Here is a 20541-nt window from a genome sequence, read left to right as displayed (position 1 = left end):
TCTCGTAAATTAAATTGAAAGTCGGCCATATGAGTACATTTTTATCATTTTTTCGAACTCGTTAAAACTTATGAAAAAATGAAAACCAGGAGTACATTTTTATCATTTTTTCGAACTCGTTAAAACTTATGAAAAAATGAAACCTTGGAGTTCTCTTTTAAGCCCTTTTCAGACTCTTAAAATATGAAAAGATTGCCGAGCGTTTCTTTTACACTCGTTAAAACGGAATTAAAAGACGGTCCTCTTATAGCCCTTTTCTGACCGTAAAAACATGAAAAGATTGCCGGATTTTTGTCGTTTCAAATTCGATATTGGAAATAAAACGACGTGTCCTTGATCGCTTTTTACTTTTCAGGTCAGAGACACTAATCATGAAAGTACTCCTTGGTCGTAAAGATCAAGCGGTTCTCTCAAGTATTATTTTATACTTTTTCGGGCTTGGGAGACACAAATTTACGAAAAAGTTCAACCCTGGAGTCTTCTTAAGTTTTTTCAGACTCTCTAAAATTGAAAAACGCCGAGTGTGGCCTATACGGGACTCGTTAAAATTTCACAGTAAAGGACCTGTTCGATTACAAACAGGAACGGACCACTCCTTCTTAGGGTTCGAATCTAAACTAAGTTGGACTCATCCGAAGGATGAGCTTATAATCAAGCATATGTTATCCTCCTCAAGCTTGTAAAAAATAAAGAGGTACTTGCCAGAAATGGTGGGGGAAAAGAGAGAAAAATGAGCCTATTTGTTATCCTTTGTCTCAGAGAAACCTTATCACCGCTCTTGAACACGACACTTTTCATTCACCTGGGTTGGGAAATCCTTTGCCTCACAGTTGATCAAACCACATTGAAAGTCTTCAGTCGGGTATTAACTTTGGGTCAATTGTCACCAAGCCATCTGTCGTGTCGTTATGTGTTCAAGAGGTCACTGCAAATAAACCATTCATCTGCAAAATACCTGTCATCCATCTTGACTATCCCTGAGTCAGTCCTTACAGCTACATTTCTTCAACTTGAACTATGATTTCGTGTTGTGGGCTTGCCTACGACGGATCGCTTTCTATCGACATCAGCACATTATCTAAAAAGATGATCTAGAAATCGTCAGTACCTTGAAGTCTGCATGCATCAATGGCAGGTTTCTCGCCTTTGACGACAGTTTACATCATTAACTTTCGATCGAAGGATTCTGTGACATGTTCGACATCAACACATCCATTCACATCTCATGGATTGTACTGGGTACTTTGAGAACCATTGACATCACTGGTGGTCTCTCTCACACTTGTTAACAGTTTACATCATTGACTGGTAATCAAGTGGTTTCTACCATGTTCGACATCAACTCATTTATTCACATGGATAGAATCGTACTATTTCGGGAAGTAGAAATGAAGACCCTGGATCTAGTTTCTGCCATCCAGGCTGCGAGGAGTTTTGTATTCATTATATAGTAGACTAATTATAAACAGATGGTTGCGTCCATACTGTGTCTACATGAGTCTATGATTATGATGTACTGCGAAATCATTCCTGTATCAGAGCAGTAGTTAGTTTGTTAGTTAAAGTTTTCAATCTGAGTATGGGAATGCCTACCTCAGCGATGATATGATCTCATATAATGTATTTTGTGTTGAATATTTGCAGGTTCCGACTGGGCTCTCCACGAGATAATCCTTGAAATGATAAAGTACTTCACCCTTCCTAGATGATATGAAACCCTAATCTACTACAGGCTTCGCACTTTAGGGGGTAATCTGTTACACTAAAATTTGTCACCATGACTATTTGCAGTTAGTATGGCTCCATCAACTGTCATACTATCCTCCTTGGCAAGTCTTATACCTCTTCTCCTCATGTCAAAACCCAAGAAAGAGAGAAAGTCCTTAAAAAGTCAATTAACTCTGGTTACGCAGTTTCTCTTAGCCTTACGTGCGTGTACGCACCTCAAGTTAATAACACCTGGTTTCTTGTATTTTAAATGCATGTTTAGGGAAAGATAGTGCTTAATTGTCTTGTTTGTCACTAGAGAGCCTTAGCTCCTAGGGAGGTCGGTTTTGTCCGCAAAATTGACTCTTTCCGCATGACAGCGGTCATAACTTCCCCTAACAATGGATGACCTGGGTGATTTCCTGGACCCTTTGGAGGATGTGCCCTCATGGTCCCCCACTAAAACCACAGATTCCGGTTTATTCCCTTTCATTTCCAAGTTGACGGACGAGGTAGAAGCCCTTCCTTCGATCACCAGACCACTCATCTCGTCGGTTTCTGTTCCTGAGTCTGCAGCCTCACCTCCAGCGCTCATCTCTCAGACCAGCTTACCGTGTTCGCAAGCTCACAGTGCTCCATTGCTCAAACCTGATTATCAAAACCCTATCCCCTGAAAGCGTTCTGATTCCTTCAGCGGGGATAGGTCTCATCTCTCCCGACCCCCCTCAGGGTTCGAAGACGAAGGCTGTGAAGCACTCAGCATCGAGGTCCTACTCGGCAACTGCACAGGGTCATTTTACTAGCATTGGTCCCATATCAGGTATTTTTGCCACCATCCCTCAGGAGGCAACAGAAAATCCTAGGGTTTCTCTGGACCACTCACTCACGGGTTCTTCTCAAGAGGCCACAGACACAGGGGTTCCAGGACAACCGAGAAAGAAACGAGGCCCTAAAATTCGTGCCTGCGTTGCGCCACTCAACATAGTTGAAGACATCAATCTATTAGACGCCATGGAAATTGCTGCAAAGGTCTTAGTTGGTAGGGTACGTGGTCGACACTACAGTGTAGCAAAGCTTCAGAAATGGGCCTCAGACACTTGGGGAGAAAACCTTAAGGAAATACCAAAGGTTCAAATCCTTGAAAAAGGGTGGTTCGCTCTACACTTTAGCAGCTTGGAGCACACAAATTGGGTTCTTTCCATGGTTTTGTGCTTAGACCTGGCACCAATTCTCCTCCGACGCTAGACTCCCCTTTTCGACCTGGTGAGGGAAAGGGTTGACACAGGGCCAATCTGAGTTCGATTGCTCAGCCTTCCTCTACACTTCTGGACCGAGGATGTTTTCAGACTCATCGGAAATGCACTGGGTATCTATCTCACTTTGATCAATCATATCAGACACCAGGAGATTTAGTCTACGCGAGGATCTTGGTTCACTTGGACCTATCTGAGGGTTTACTGGAGTTCATTGATATTTGTTGGAGGAATTATACCAGAAGGCAACTATTGGATTACGAGGGCATCCCCTTTCGGTGCCGTCACTGCCATAAGGTAGGGCATCCTTTTAAGGACTGCCCTCTGCTGAAGAAGAAGAAATTTCAATCTACTGAACAAGAAGGGGCCTCTCAGCAACATACTTATCAGGAAGCACTGCCCAGGAGACAAGTTCCTTTGGCCACTCTGGACCCGGACGCAACACAGTTTCTGGACACTCAGCAGAAGATTCCTGATGATGGGGCAGTAGCACCTCCTATGCCGAAGAAGCAAGGGTGACCACCAAATCGATCACAGCCTTCTCAGTCTCAGCCACAGTCGCCTTCTGGAGGCCTGCCATCTTTGGGTATGAATCCTACCATTCCTCTCCCCGCTTGTAGTTCTTCTCATTTGGACTGTTATTTATCTAGCACTTTCTCTTCTCTGCATATGTCAAATATTGAACATCATTCATGTGCTTCACCACCTAAATCGACTCCTCTCACCTGCCCAATAGCCTCCATTCCCATCTTCTCCCCTGCACCTGCTCCAGATCCCTCTCATACCTCCCCGTCCACTACTCTCCCCACCCTGGCCCCCCCTCCTGGTCGCTACATGACCCACTCACAATCGAAAATACAAGCACAGGACCATTTCGAACTTGAAATCCTCCACTCCCCCCCTCCCCCTAAAATCATGAGGGGTCGACCCTCTTTTCTTTCAAAGGCAAAAGGCACTGCAGAAGATGAAATTGCCTTGGGAGTTTAATCCACCATACCAGGGATGCTTAGAGCAAGAGGATCCCATCCTCCCTCTTCATGAAGATCTTCTCCTTCAACTGTAGAGGGCTGGCTAGGCCGAACAAGAAACTAGCCCTTCGTAGATTGTTAAAACACGAACCGTTGGATATTATCTTTCTGCAAGAAACTTTGGGCTCATCACTTGACATTGCGCAGTCCCTTCAAAACATGCTCCCAGGATGGATATTTTTTGGTATTGATTCCCATGGGAGGTCGGGTGGTCTTGCATTGAGCTACAACACCCGCACAATCAAATTGCATAATTGCTAGGGTGGGATGGGTCATCTAGGAGCGGACATCAGTTCGACAGAACTGGGGATTCATTTCCATATCATAAATGTATACGGCCGGTGCCAAAATAAACCTGTTTTTTGGCAAAACCTCCTAAGCTCGGATTCTTTGAAGACTGACCACCTGATCCTGGGGGGCGACCTGAATTTCTCCATTGGTCATGCTGAATCCCGGGGACACAGGGCTCAGAGAGATTCTCTCTCGGATTACTTTTTGACTGAACTGGAAGCCCACCATCTTATTGATATTCCCTCAGCTAGACCACAAGTTACTTGGAGAAACAACAGGACAGGGGATGACAGTCTGGCCCGTAGACTAGATCGTTACCTCGTTAAAGAAAAGTTTTTGGATTTAGGTCTACATATCAGACACTGGGTTGGCTCTGGGGAGATATCTGATCACCTCCCTATTTACCTAGAAATTGTACGGGGGCGAACAAAACCTAAAGGTCCTTTTAAATTCTGCTCAGTCTGGCTCAAGGATGACTCTTATAAAAAAATGATCTCTGATTTCTGGAGAGCAAACCCCCCTGGGAGAAGAGAAGACAGCACCAAAATATTTATCCAAAAGATGTCCAAACTTTGGGCCCTTAATAAGAGAACGCAGGAGAATCAAACCCTCCATCATATTGAAGCTGACATTTCCTCTTTTGAGAACAATCTGGGAGGTATTTACTCCTCAGAGGAACATAAGGATAGGATGATTTCTCATTATGCAGAGAGGGAAAGAATTTTAAAGGAGAAGGAGGAAATCTGGCGCCTGAGAAGCAGAGCCATCTGGATGTTGGAAGGAGATGAAAACACAAAATTCTACCATAACTTTGCTAATGGAAGAAATTCGATCAACACCATATGGCAACTCCAAAATGAACAGGGGCAGGCTTTAAATACCTTTCCTCAACTTGCTGATCTGGCCTCCACACACTTCAAGAAAGCCTACCAAGCCCCCCAGGACATTAATCTTGCAGAAATCATCAGGGTGGCATAGCTCTTCCCCAGATATGTGGATCCCAGGGAAAAGGATGATTTAACAAAGGCAATTACTCTAGAGGAACTGGAACAAACCCTAAAATGGTTCAAAAAGGACAAAAGCCCTAGGCCTGATGGATGGTTGGTGGAATTCTATTTGGCTTTTTTCAACATCATTGGGAATGATCTGCTCCAAATAATAGAGGATTTGAGAAGCAAAGGGTTTCTTGAAAATTCTATTACTTCAACTTTCATTGCTCTCATTCCTAAGAAAGACAACCCGGAAACCTTCGAGCATTTCTGCCCCATATCACTCTGCAACTGCATATATAAGATTATTGCCAAGATAATTTCCAACAGGATGAAACCCATCCTATCCAACCACATCTCGCCGGAACAATTTGCTTTCTTACAAGACAGACAGGTTCATGAAGCAGTTGGCACTGCTTAGGAGGTTATCCACACACTACACTCAAGACGGGGCAAAGGTATGATTTTGAAAGTTGACTTATCTAAAGCTTTCGACAGAGTGAATTGGCTTTATATTAGAATCTTGTTAACTCATCTGGGTTTCCTGTATATATTCATTAAATGGATCATGAGCTGCATTACTACTATTCCCTTTAGTGTTTTGGTGAACGGAAGTGCTTCTCCCTTCTTTACCTCCGGAAGGGGGCAAAGACAGGGATATCCTCTTTCGCCATTGCTTTTTCTTCTCGTTATGGAAGGTCTCAGCAATCTTATTAAAGATGAGCACCAGAGGGTCAGACTAAAAGGTATTAAGATTACGGAAGGTTGCACCCTAACTCACCTTCTTTTTGTTGATGACATTCTGGTTTTCATCAATGGTAGTATTGGGGACATCAGTAGTATCAAGGCTACCTTCACTCTCTTTCAAATGGTTACAGGAATGATCATTAACAAAAGCAAGTCTACACTGAATACAACTGAGTGTACTCTGCATGAGATATTTTTTGCCCTTAAGCGCTTCCATTTCTCCCAGTTGCAATTAGCAGATGGCCTCAAATATCTAGGCTACAAATTAAAGCCTCTAGGTTATAAAATTGCTGATTGGACTTGGCTAATTGCCAAATTGGAAAAAAAGGCTAAGCACATGGTATCTTAAATACCTTTCGAGGGCTGGAAGACTCACTCTCATCAAAAGCATCCTTGAGGCCACCCCAGTCTATTGGATGTCCTTGGCTTGGATCCGTAGAGGCATTCTCAACAGAATACAAGCCCTCTGTTGTAGGTTTCTTTGGCAAGGAAACAAACAGGGCAGGATTTTTGCTTGGGTTAGGTGGGAGGCTCTAAATCTCCCAAAAAAATGGGGTGGGTGGGGCATCAAAAAACTAGAGGATTTCTCTTTAGCACTTGTTGCAAAACTTGATTGGAAATTAGTTGCAGTAGATAGCCTATGGATGAGGGTTACATATGCAAAATACGTAGCTCCTCTACACATCATGGACTGGATTAGGAGAGCACATCAAAGTACCTCCGGGGTCTCAATCATCTGGAAGGCGGTTCTTAAATCCTTGAGTCCGATCAGAGAAGGTATCACCTGAAGGATCCGATCTGGCAACACAGTCCGAATTGGTCTTGATCCTTGGGTGGCCTGTGGGGACATGCACCGACTACCCAGGGACCTCATTCTACATCTCCAACAACAGAACTTAATTTATATTTCTCAGATTGTGGACCTTGAAAATTCCACTTTTCTTCATCAAGCTTGGAAATCCGCATAGCACTTAAACATACCTCCTTTTTTGTCTCAACAATGGGAGGAGTTCACTCAAACCCCTTCGGACGCCCACATCTGAATATGAAATTATTTGGGCTCTATCTAAAAATGGCAGATACTCCCCGAAGGAAGGATATTTGACATTCGCTGCACCGAGGAAGCCACCTCTGTTGTCTGACTGGTGGAGACATCTTTGGAAATTGAAGGCTCCCCCCAGATCTAGACTTTTAATGTGGACTATTCTTCGAAACAAGATACCAACAGGAGAAAATCTTCTCGAGCGATCACAACATGGGCCCCACTAGTGTTGTCTTTGTAAAAACGTAAATGAAACAACCTCTCATCTTTTTTTATAACGTACAATGACTTGTCATATGTGGAAGCTAATCTTACAGCATATCAAGATGGACTGGGATCAATTTACTTGCTGCTCGGCAAGTCTGCTATCAGACTTCCACGTCCCCAAAGTTTCAAAACCTCCCTCTCCTTACCTGTTGGACAATATGGACAGCTACGAATTGCAACATATTTCAGAATTTGGTGCCTAATTGGGATGCCTTGGCAACAAAATTCATTGTTTATTACAATATTATCCCGAATGATCATCCTCCCAGCCATCGACGCAACCCCTCTCACCATCAAATCAATTACAACAAACCATGGTCTTTCTTTGACGATGCTACCCAAGAACAACGATATGGTGGGGGGGCTATTCTCCACCTTTCCCAACAACACTCCTACAGCGTGTTGATTGGTCTTCACAGATGCACAAACAACTTAGTTGAATTCTTAGCCGCAAAACACACCATACAATTTTCTTTGGAGAAACATTGCACGGATTTGCAACTTCATGGGGATTCTAAAATTATTTGTGATTGGCTCAACAGAAAAACTAGATGCTCTTCATACACATCACTGCATATCTTGGAAGAGATTTTGAGATTGATATCACATTTTGATTCTTTCACTTGCACACATATTTACAGGACGTAGAACGGAGCTGCCGACAACCTATCCAAAGAGGCTGCGATCAGGGAGTCAGGCATCTAGTTGATCAGAGAACAGGAAGGCAATACTTTCTTCCAATATTACCACAGAACTTTTATGAATCTGAATATTTAACATGTCATGGTTACTTTATTCATGCATACATATATTTTTTATTAGGCTTTAAGCCTTTTTTTGTATATATAGATTGTCTCAGTGCATATTACATACTGTTACTTTATTTTGTACATCAGTTATGGTTTTATGGTTGTCCCCTACGTGGATCAATGGCAACTTTTTTGTTTTTCATGATCTCGATAATGCTCATCATATGCAATAGCATCTACAACATGTAATTTCCTCTTTCCTAATGAAATTACGATTTTCCCTGATGGGAAAAAGTAAAGAATTACTTGTAGGAGAAAATAATATATTGTATATTATGTGAATGAATGATATGTTTTGAATACAATGAAGGCCCCATTTATATACTAGGTGGGAAGTGCCCTTTCATAAGGGTCATGGTTGTTAGTAGAGTCATGTCCTTTCATATATGCCCCTTCATTATTAATAAGTTATTGTTATTTATAATATATATTTATGTTCATAATAGTTTCTTGGCACACTTTTATGTCATAACATTGCAATGTTATTTGTTGTTCATCACATTGTAACATCATAATTATTTTTCATCACATTGTAGAGTCATTTATTATTCGCCACATGGCAACATTTTGTTATTTGTCACATTATGACACCATTCTTTTGTCCAAATTCCATGTCATTTGTTGTTCATCACATTGCAACATAATTTTCTATTCGTCAAACTGTGACATCGTTTGTTTCGTTACATTGAGTGTCACGATGTGACATCATTTCTTGTTCATCACATTGTGATGTTGATATTTTTTATCACAATGTGACGACAATTTTTGTTTGTCACCAATTACCTATAAATGATTGTGGTTGACCATGTTCGATCATGGTGCCTATGTTGAGTATTATAGTCCATGAAAACCATGTTTACTATGATTGACTAAGGTTGACTATGATACACAGGTTGAACATGGTTGACCATGATGCCCATGTCGAGTATGGTGAACCATGTTGACTATGTGACACCCTTTTTTGTACAATTACAACATCAATTGTTGTTAGTCACATTGTCACATCATTTTTTGTTCATCACATTTGGACATCATTTATTGTTCATCATATTGCAACGTTGCAATGTGACATTGATTTTGTGTGTCAAATTACAATGTCAATTTTTTGTTTATTAATTATTGTATTAATGTCTTCTAATGTATGTTAGTGTTGGTTAATGTCTACATATAAATGGATATATTTTATTGTATAGTTATGTCCATGTATAGTTATCTCTATCTATAGTTATAAATATATAGCTAATACTTATTAATGTATTAATGTATAGATTAATTTACTCATTAATTAATGTATAGTTATTAAGGTATTATTATAAAGTTATTAATTCACTTTCTCTTAAAGTTATCCCTAAAGAGTCCATCACCCAAGTGGAAGTAGGCACGAGGAATCCTTTTGTTCCTCAAAAAAAAATATATATATATATATATATATATATATGTACTTTCTTCTTTTTCAATTTTGAAAGTCCTTCGAGGCAAGCTACCATGATTAGTTTGGAGGGCTGATTTCAATTAGGGTGATTTTTAGATAGACATTGCATCCTAATTGACTTGAATTTGAGATTGTTGATCATTCTCACTTAAGATCTAGCATTTTAAAAGGTTAAATTTGTCTTAGTAGGGTTGATGTCATCTTTCTTAACAATTTGCGCCCCAAAACAACCCTAACCTAATTGAATTTCATTTAATCTTGTTGATCATTCTCACTTAAAATCTAGCATTTTACATGGCTAAATTTGCCTTGGTAGGGTTGATGTCATCTTTCTTAACAATTTGTGCCCCAAAATAACCCTAACCCTACATAGTGTTTCAAATTAGGGCTTAATTTGAGGGTTTGTCTTCTCCTTTGTTGATTACATCATTTGTAAACCTTAACATGGTGCTTGTATGCCTAGATATTCCTTTATTAATCTATATCTTGAAACCCTAAATCACACATACCTCAAATTTTTCAGTTAGTGTTCCATTACTTCTCATTTCAATCATCTCAATTATTTAACAATAATATATCAAAAACAATACTCCTCATTCGAATTACTCCTCATTCGAATCATCTCATTTATTTAAAGATAATATATTAAAAACTATATAATCATATTTTCCTATACTATAAATAAATATTAATCATATTTTTCTATACTATAAATAAATATTCTATACTATAAATAAATATTTATATATATAATTTTTATAGGTTTATATTATAATTTTTTATTTTAAAATATAGTTAATTTTTTTAATAAATCATTATTAGTTTGTTTTTAGTATATGGTTTTTTTATTAATAAAAATTTCCAGTTGAAAAGAGTTTTTGGAAATATTAAATAATATTTACAAGACAATAATGAGATATCAAAAATTATATAATGACTATTTATTATTATTTTAAATTACATATAAAAAAAATACATAATTATTTTTTATTAATAATTTAAATTATATTTAAAAATATATATAAATATATATTATAATCTTTATCTTAAAACATAATTATTATTATTTTTTTATAAATTATTATTAAATTAATTTTATATTATACTAATAATATATTAAAAGAACATATAATTTTTTTATTAATTTAAAATTCACTTAATATATGAAAAATGAAAAGATTTCGAATAAAATCTAAGTTATACATTAAATCCAATGACCCTCACATAACCATAACCCTAACCCTAACCTATCTCTAATAACCCTAAATCCACAATTACTACTCACATCTCTACAAATACCATATTGCAATGAACAAATGACCAAGTACTTTGATATCCATAAGTCTAAGTCCATCAATGCTACTCACATCTCCGCAAACACTATATTGCAATGAATAAATGGTAAAGTACTTTGATATCCATAAGTCTAAGTCCACCAATGCTACTCACATCTCCGCAAACACTATATTGTAGTGAACAAATGGTAAAGTACTTTGATATCCATAAGTCTAAGTCCACCGAAGCTACTCACATCTTCGCAAACAATTTATGCCAATGAATAAACGATCAAAGCTCTACGACAATTCCAATAACTTGAGAATCTTGTACTTGGGAAGTTGATGAGCATCATCAATAGGTCAGAAATCCTATGAGTAGGGTAGTCCGGAATTATGATCACTTTGAATGTACTATTTGAAGCTAAAGTTAGCGTTGAATCTCTACATAAAACCCAGTTGAGTACTCGACTCAATGGGTTAAAAATTAAAAAGTGTCGAACATGCAAACTCTTCATCCTGTTTTTCATAGTATTCTTATTTAGGTTGAATTAAATACAAACAAAAATTACAAGGTAAAATATTTCAGAACCTTTAAACAATAATGAAATAGCTAAGGAAAGATGTAACTTAGGTAAAATATTTCCGAACCTTTAAACAATAATGAAATAGCTAAGGAAAGATCTAACTTGAATATTAAATTTAGGAGAGAAATTCATTTCTAATATCTAGAAATAGAAGAATGTTAAGATAGATGTGCGTAGTCCCAAATTTGGAGTGATATTTCAAGTAGAAAACCCTAGTAATTAGAAGCATTAGGGTCTAACTGGATAGTATTAGAAACTACTTATCTTAAGCTATAAAAATGTTAAGTAAAGGGTAAGAATAATATCATTGTTTTTCCTCTTGCAATTATACTTGAAAATTGGTAATGGATTAGTTGCAACGAAATGAAATCATCTGATTCCAATTGGACTAGTGGCTCAAATCTATTCAATAAGTGGTGAAACAAATGATATTTAAATTTAATTCAATAAGTGGTGAAATAAATGATATTTAAATTTAATGTGTTAGTCTTTGGTTTGAAATTGAAAATCTGTTCAAATATTTTTCATATAATCGGTTTAAGAGTATATAAGACAGAATATTCTCTTGAAATCAAATATTGTCTATTGATTTATGTAGCTGAATAGAAAAAGGTTTCTTGAATCTTTCCTCATTATCTGACTTTGATCCACATATTTTCTGTCATATCTGGTGGTTCCCATATAAATATTGCTGTACTTTTGTTTCTTTGATTAATATTACACAATATATAACTTTTTTTCACGCTGGAAAAAATTAAAATAGACACATTTACATTTGCCAACCTAATAAAATCTATATTTAAAAAACAATAACAACAATATCCTCCTCTAAAATTAAATGCCTTCAAAACTGCAAAATTTTGATTAAAAAAATAATTTAAGAATAAATTAAATGCCTTCAAAACTGCAAAATTTTGATTAAAAAAATAATTTAAGAATAAACCTAGAATTTAGTTATCTTTAAATACAATGAATCAACAAAGCTACTCATCAAAGTTACAAGTTAACTAGCCCAACAATAAATTTAAAAGTCAAATTTCAATAAACCTGGAAATAATGGCACTAAAATTATGAATCCAAAGTCAAATTTCAATAAACCTGGAGATCCATCTGCATGACATAAATTTTGAATCCACACAAAGATTTATTGTTTTAAAAATTGCAAAAAGTATTAAATCACCCTCCACTTAAAGTTGCGAGTGGAGATCTTTGGGATGTGGGCCAAATAAGCCTGAGAATGATGCAAATCAGATGGCCATTTCTCATGACGAAATTTAGGTGAGAACCTCCATTAAAGAACGCCTTCGGGGTAATTAGGAGTGTATAGATGGTACATAACGCCTTGCGTATTCTTCATTATGGATTATTTTGATTATTCCTCGAATATTTGGGACATTACGAAACAGTATGAATTAAAATTATTTTTAATAATTAAAATATTTAATAAAATTTGACTTTTGAATTTCGTAATAATATATAATTTATTTTTAATGAGATGTTTAGACCATATGGATTAATTTAGTATCTTAATGTACTTAATGATGTTTATATCCTATGGAATAATTGAGAGAAGATATTAATATGTGATATTATATTAAAAAATAAAAATAAATTTTAGATTTATAGTTTTGAAATAGAATACAAAATTAAGAATATTATTATATATAAAAAATTATTTTTCTTACTTATTTGATTAATTTATAATAAAAAATTATTTATATTTATAATTTATTGACAAAATTATATAAAAATTATTATTTTTTAATTTCTCACAGAAAAATATTATATTCATTCATAATTGATTACAAATGATTAATTATCTTACAACCAAGTAATAACATAATAATGATGATAAAACAACAACAAAAAACTGATGTATATCATATGTTGATATATTTATGATAGAGAAAAAAATAACTATAAATATTCAAATGTCAACAGTTAAAAAAAAAATCAGTTTAGATTTCTGCCGTCAAAATTCTTAATACAACATAAAATTAAATGATCAAAAATTTTACAGCTCAACCAATTTAATTCTTCTTTATGCTTCATAGAACTTAGATTAATACTTAATAATATTATTTTATTTTAAATATAATTAAATTATTAAATGAATTAGATTAATACTTAATGATATTATTTTATGAATATTTCAAAATGTATGAATATTTCAAACATTTTGGATAGAAATTTGAAACGTTTTCTATAAAATCAAAAGTTAGATCAACAAATTTGGAATCAATATTTATAATTCATCACTAAAACAATATTATTTTATTTTAAATATAATTAAATTATTAATTATTTTTTATAATTAATAATAAATTTTTCTAATTCATATAACAAATACATTAAAAAAAAATGCTTCAGAAGTTAAAATGGATCTGCATCACTGTATTTCGGGAATATAAAAAGGCGCAAATACAAGGTTGATGAAAAACATTGTAAACCCCATCTTCCCATGGCATCAAATTTGTAAACAGAACTGCCCATCATTTGAAAATTCCCCAGTACATTCAAAGGTTCACCAAAGTACTTTATGGGCATAATAGTAACAGAGCCTCCAAAATATAAAAAAAAATTGTTCATGTTGTTCCAAGACGACAAAACATGATATACCAATGTCTTATCTAACTTTCTACAAAACGGTGCAATCACACAATTTCAACTAATATCTAATTCTCCTCCTGCTGTCAAAGTTTGCATTTCATTTTTCAAACCTCTCAATTTCTCTTCCAACTCGAAAAGCTGCGCACTCTCCTTCTCATCCAACCATTCCTCCACACCATTCAGCATCTGCACAATATCCGCTGCCACTGTTACATTCAGCTCTCCCTTAGTCTCGGCTTCTTTCACTCTGCTTCTCATGTTGTAAACGTAATTCTCTAAATTGACTCTGGCAGTGCGCTTATTCTTAACCTCTTCATCCTCCCTTCTGAATCTCTCGGCATCACCTCTCATTTTCTCGATCTCCTCTTTGCTCAGCCGACCACCATCGTTCGTTATAGTAATGAAATTGCTTACCCCACTTCCCCTTTCCCGGGCTGACACCTTCAGAATTCCGTCTGCGTCCAATTCAAAAATTACTCTAAAGCTTGCTACTCCACAATGGGCTGCCGGAATTCCCCTCAACCGAAATTTACCGAGCAAATTGTTGTCCGCAACCATTGCTCTCTCGCCTTCATACACTCTAAAAGACACTTCTACCTGATTGTCACGCGCTGTAGTGTAAGAATCCTCCCACTGAGTTGGAATGTGAGTATTTCTCGGAACGACTACCGACATTACACCCCCTGTAATTCCGATCCCAAGACTCAAAGGCGTGACCTCCATGACGACCAATTGGATGCCTTCATTGTTCAAGGCTGCCGCCTGAAGTGCAGCTCCATATGCAATAGCCTCATCGGGGTTTATGCTTTTGCAGAGTTTTTTTCCATGGAAGAAATGTTGAAGGAGTTCCTGTACCTTTGGAATCCGGGTGGAACCTCCTACTAATACAACTTCGTTAATTTCTTCTTTGCTCATCCTGCCATCTTCCAGACATTCGCTGACGATTCGCAAGCACTTGTCAAAGAAAACCGTGTTGAGCTCCTCGAACTTGGCTCTCGTAATTTTCATGTGAAAATCCAACCCTTCGTATAGACAGTCGATATCAATCACAGTCTCTGCCACGGAAGACAGATTTCTCTTTGCCCTTTCGCATTCTGCCCAGAGCCTCCGAAGAGCTTTAGCACTTATCTTCATTTCCGTTTTATTTGTTCTGTTGAAATGTTGAACACAGTGATTGAGCATTCTGTTGTCAAAATCTTCGCCACCCAAATGCGTGTCCCCTCCGACAACCTTCACCTCAAATTTACCTCTCTCGATATTAACAATGGAAACATCAAAGGTGCCTCCGCCAAGGTCGAAAATCAAGACAGTCTTCTTTCCATGGGAGGAATAAACCTCTGTACCAAATCCGTAAGCTATAGCCGCGGCAGTGGGTTCATTAATTATTTTCATGGCGTTAAGACCGGCAATGGTAGCCGCGTCTCTAGTAGCCTTCCTCTGAAAATCGCTAAAATAGGCCGGTACAGTGATAACGGCATTCTCCACTTCAGAGTTGAGGTACGCTTCGGCCGTCGTCTTCATTTTGATTAATACCATCGAAGAGATTTCCTCGGCTGCAAATTTCTTCCTTCGACCCTTGTAATCAACTTGGATAAGGGGCTTTTCATTTTCTCCAGCGATGACAGTAAAGGGCCAGAGTTTCATGTCACTCTGCACAGAGGGATCGGTAAATCGCCTTCCAATGAGTCTCTTGGCATCATAGATGGTATTCCGGGGATTTGTGGCCATCTGGTATTTTGCAGCGTCTCCCACAAACCTCTCGTAGGGAGTGAAAGCAACGAAGGAAGGAGTGGTCCGGTTGCCCTCATCATTAACTATAACTTCGACTCTATCTTGCTGCCACACTGCTACGCAGCTGTAAGTTGTCCCTAGATCAATGCCAACGGCTTTACCTCTACGTTTCGCATCCACCTCCATAATGTTAATCGCTAGTAAGTAGAAAGAGCATGCAATTTATAGATTTAACAGAAAAATTCTGGACCACGGAAATCCACTATATTTAATTTTGTTGGTCTTCTTCCTTGAAAGTGTAAGTGTCAGTATGCCAAATAAATGGTTACAATTACTTCCTTTAATTACCATAATGTCTACTATATTAGAAGTGAAACTCGACACGGATGAAAATTGAAGTCAGATTTTCACATCTGTCTCAGTCAATACGCCGTCAGGCGTTTCACGTCATACAGTCATTTCTTCTGACCTCACAACGTAATGCGTTGTCTACGGATTCCACGGTAAATTATTTTTTTCTTAAATCTCAGATTTTTCTTTTTTCAAAAAAATTAATTATGGGTACTTGAATCAATTTTTTTTTGTGTGAAATAAGTTCTTTAGTTCAAATAGATCTACATTTATACGGTATCAATTTTACATTTTATATGTAAATGTAATTTTTTATTTTTTTTTATTAAAACTCTAATTTAATTTTTATGGGTATATTTTTAGTGGTCGTGAGGATAGAAGTTTTAGATATATCCCAAAATTAATTATAACTTTTTTATTTTAGATTCAACTAAAAAAATGTTATAAAATTAAATTAAAATAAAATATTTTTATTATGAAATAAGTTATGGTTTTTGGGCATGTGATATTGATAAGCCATGATATTGGCTCATCGTATTGTATTGTAAGAAACTCTATTTACAAGTTAATGATATCCATGGTAAAGTGGGGGTGAATCTTTTCATATTGTTATAAAATATTTTGATTGTGAAATAAGTTATGTTTTTTTAGGCATGTGGTATTGATAAGCCATGGTATTGTAACAAAGTCTATTTTTTACAAGTTAATAATGGTTAAAAATCTTGTGATATTGTTATAAAATATTTTCGTTGTGAAATAAGTTATGGTTTTTGTATTGATAAGCCATAGTATTGGTCCATGGTATTGTAAGAAATCTTGTTCACAAGTTAATTAAAAAATCAAAATATAGAAAATTGAATTTTATTATTTTTATTACTTTAACTTTTTATTATTAATTGAGCCAACATTTAAATGTTTACATTAATGCCTACTATCACTTTTAACATTTTTTTACCATTTTAAATCAGCTGACGTTTAAAATTGTTTGCATACTTACATTACATCTTTACATATACCCTGAGTTGTAGAGCGCCTCTCAGCGCAACAAAGAGATTGCAATATCAGTTAGCTTTGTAGCTCTTTCCCATATGCATGGCACCAGGAATTACAATTTGTTCCATCCAAACTATCATTATATAAAATTAAACAAGAGGCGACTTCCAAAAGCAAGCATAAAAACATTCTTGTAGTCCCGAGCCAAAATATTAGTTGAGGATTGATGCAATGCGTTTCAAAAACTTCAACAAACATTGAGAGAGAAGCTTAAGAATATTACGCAGCGTTAAAACATCATCCCTCCATACAGTAGTACAAAACTTCCAAGATGGGCACAAAATGAGTTGAAGGCCACCATATCCAACAACTAAAGCAATGTGTTATTCACCAGAACCAAAACCATAATATATCATTCAAAAATCCGAAGCCAATAACTTTAATAAAGAAAGCCATAGATACCTGCCCTCATTTGTCTTCCCCATACAACTCATTGTTTGAAGAGATCAACACAGGTGTATACAGACTATTAGCAGGAGGATCTGTGAGGTCGCCCGAACCCAAATCACAAACCAAGAAAGTCTCCACTTGTGCCAAACAAGCATCCACATTGTTCAAGCATAAACGAATGTTACGAACCATTCTTTAATGTCCTCCATAGACGAGAAAATGTTGTAATTTTCCACATGTTTCTCCTTGAACAGGAGATGGAGAAATGTTGTTGTCTGTTGACTTAAGGCCAAGGAACTTATGAAATTAAACATTCTTTTCCAGAAATGACCAAGATTTGGAAGCCATTTTTCCCTCACACCAACCAATTTAGAATCAAAACCATAAGGATGGTCTCCAGCTCGACACTTTCCAGATCCAAAATCTCCCTACGAATCTTGAGGGGTACTGAATCAAAAGCAATGACCACTGATTTGTAAGAAATAAGACACGTCCTTTCTTGCCCCACTGGGCATTTGTTTCCTTGGAGCCATAAAAATTGTTAAAGAGAGGCAATGAGGACAACCAAAAGAAAGACCGTGATCTATAAAAGACACTGAAGGACAGAGAGGGATGCCCTCAATTCTAAACTTGTAGATAATCAGGTTGTCCATGAAAAACCATTCCATAAGGCCACAACCCAAGAGATTATATAGCTCACTACATGTATAATGTTGAACACAGATTTAACCACAAACCATAACACCAGGGCCTCGAGACAAAGGACATTGAAGGATGGAGAGGGATTCCCTCAATTCCAGACTTATAGACAATTAGGTTGTCCACGTAAACCCATTCCATAAGGCCCCAACCCAAGAGATTATATAGCTCACTACACATATAATGTTGACACATATTGAACCACAGACCAGAACACCATGGCCTCGAGACAAAGGACCAAACCTCAACAATATATGAGAAACAAAGAAGAAGAAAGAAAACAATGTCAATTCAAAAGACTCTTGAACCAAGGACTATGAATGCGGGTGCTCCAAATTAAACAACACAAAAAAAGGTCACACTCAAGGAGCTATCATACCCAAATTGACAGAAAACCCACACCTAGAAGAGAAATTGAAGTGATAAATAGGGACCCACGAATTGAAACTCATCGAGAGACAAAGTTGTTGAAGGGAAACCAAAGCCAAACACAACACCCAAAATCAAGCACTCCACCCCCAAACGCAAACAGGGATAATACAAATGTATATAATTGCATAAAGACAAACCAGGAGAACAAACACCAACACCTACAGAGTGAGTAACCAACGATGGAAGGCGAGGTAAAGACCTTACCTCCATGCACCTTCTGCCTGAACCAATGACCATCGCCCATCCTAAACAAACATTTAAAGCACCTCAAGGCACACATACTAATAAAATGCATTAAATCAGTCCGTCCACCACTAGTTGAGCTTAACATAAGTGTTATACTGATTCTTGTCCAAAATCGATTGTAATATCCATTTGTACACCCCCATCGGGGGAAGGTTTGTTTGCTTCAATCAAGGTGTCAATGGGCTCCATAGCCGTTTGCCACGAAGTGATAGGCCATTGAACATCCAAATCCAGATCAATATAACAACAACCCATATTGGCAAAAAAATCAGTGGCTTGGTTGCCAGAATTGTGAGTGTGTTGAATGAAAACATATTCTAGCATGTCCAACAAAACCTTTATATTATCTACAATCCCCTCCAATATCTAACTCTTCATTACCTTTTAGGAATTCTCATCACTTAAAAGTTTTTGAATGCACTATATAGCTATGAATGAATCCCCATCAATCATCAACTTATACACCTACCAAATGGAAATTTGGATGCCTTTTTCTAGAGCCATGAACTCAATCATATTATTTCTTGCAATCCCACAGTGCATCGTATGTATTCTCAAAGGTGAACATTTCTCATCGCGAAAAATCCCTCCAAAACCTATTAACCCTGGACTGCCTTTTGATGCCCCGTCAAAGTTTAGTTTAATAGGATTACTAGGAGGGGGGATAAGAAACATTTGAGTATATGGATCAAAAAATAGCTCGTCTACTATAAAAATTATCCTCTAATCCAAGTTTAAATTCTTCAAATATAGGCTTCGACATCATCTGTCATCCAATCTTCTGAGGACCATGGAACCACTAAAAGGGGTTCTCTTAAGTAAGAAAGAACCAACTCTCTAATAACTCCCCCTGGGTGTATCTTTCCTTGAAAAATTCGATTATTATGTTCTTTCCATAGGTTCCAAAGAATGAATCCAATGAGTATAATTCAGGCCCAATTTATGATAGGATTTTTAAATTTCAAAAAATGGCATCCCTCCAACAAAGTAGAAAGAGTTTCATGTTCATATAAAGTAATACCAAATTTTCTATGAATGATAGACCATACCTCCAATGCTAAAACACAAGTGAGAAAGAGGTGGTGCATTGTCTCTTCTTCCTGGCTACAAAGAAAGCACAACGACAGTGCTTCATAACCTTTGCGTCTAATTCAATCCCAAGTTAAATGTCTTTGTATAGCCAATAAACCAGAGAAAAAGGGAGATTTTTGGCCAATAAACACCAAACCAAATCCTTGTCCAAATAGCATCCTTGTCGAAGGCCAAATGCTCTGAAATAATTAAGTAGGCTTGTTTTAAGCTGAGTATACAATTGGAATCTTACCCCATCTTAGTATGTCAGAACTTTGAGAGCATCTAATACTCTAATCCCCCAACTACTGTTGGAAAGTAGCCCATGGAAGTTCATTCAATGAAATTGGGTAATCCTCCTTCACCTTCCAACATCTCCAGAATGTAGAATCATTCATTTTCTTCTAATAGTCACAAACTCTCACTGCTCCCAAATTTCTTAAAAATAATTGTAAATTCTAGAAAGTGTCTGAGTCACCTAAACAGGGCAATTGTTCCCAAACCTTATCCCAAAACAAAGTCAAGTGACCTG

At 36.7% G+C, this 20541-nt stretch overlaps 2 protein-coding genes across 2 annotated transcripts; one reads left to right on the top strand and one right to left on the bottom strand.

The window, feature by feature from the left end:
* The first annotated feature begins 4255 nt into the window (after positions 1-4255).
* On the top strand, positions 4256-5257 carry LOC149266438 (uncharacterized). The gene has a single exon (XM_089408239.1). The coding sequence runs from the start codon at positions 4256-4258 to the stop codon at positions 5255-5257; it is 1002 nt and encodes a 333-aa protein (XP_089264365.1).
* An 8833-nt stretch (positions 5258-14090) lies between these two features.
* On the bottom strand, positions 14091-15953 carry LOC149266437 (heat shock cognate 70 kDa protein-like). The gene has a single exon (XM_089408235.1). It carries the CDS (start codon positions 15951-15953, stop codon positions 14091-14093), a length of 1863 nt encoding a protein of 620 aa, XP_089264361.1.
* Positions 15954-20541: the final 4588 nt, after the last annotated feature.

The sequence above is a fragment of the Pinus tabuliformis genome, chromosome 6, assembly GCF_031772625.1.
Source record: "Pinus tabuliformis cultivar Carrire ecotype Pingquan chromosome 6, CPIR1, whole genome shotgun sequence".
NCBI lineage: Eukaryota > Viridiplantae > Streptophyta > Pinopsida > Pinales > Pinaceae > Pinus > Pinus tabuliformis.
The sequence above is the reverse complement of the archived record's forward strand: the minus strand, read 5'-3'. Positions and strand labels throughout refer to the sequence as shown.

Bases quoted from the DNA above. Each gene is read 5' to 3' on its own strand.
- LOC149266438 (XM_089408239.1), top strand. From the start codon at position 4,256: ATGGGTCATCTAGGAGCGGACATCAGTTCGACAGAACTGGGGATTCAT.
- LOC149266437 (XM_089408235.1), bottom strand. From the start codon at position 15,953: ATGGAGGTGGATGCGAAACGTAGAGGTAAAGCCGTTGGCATTGATCTA.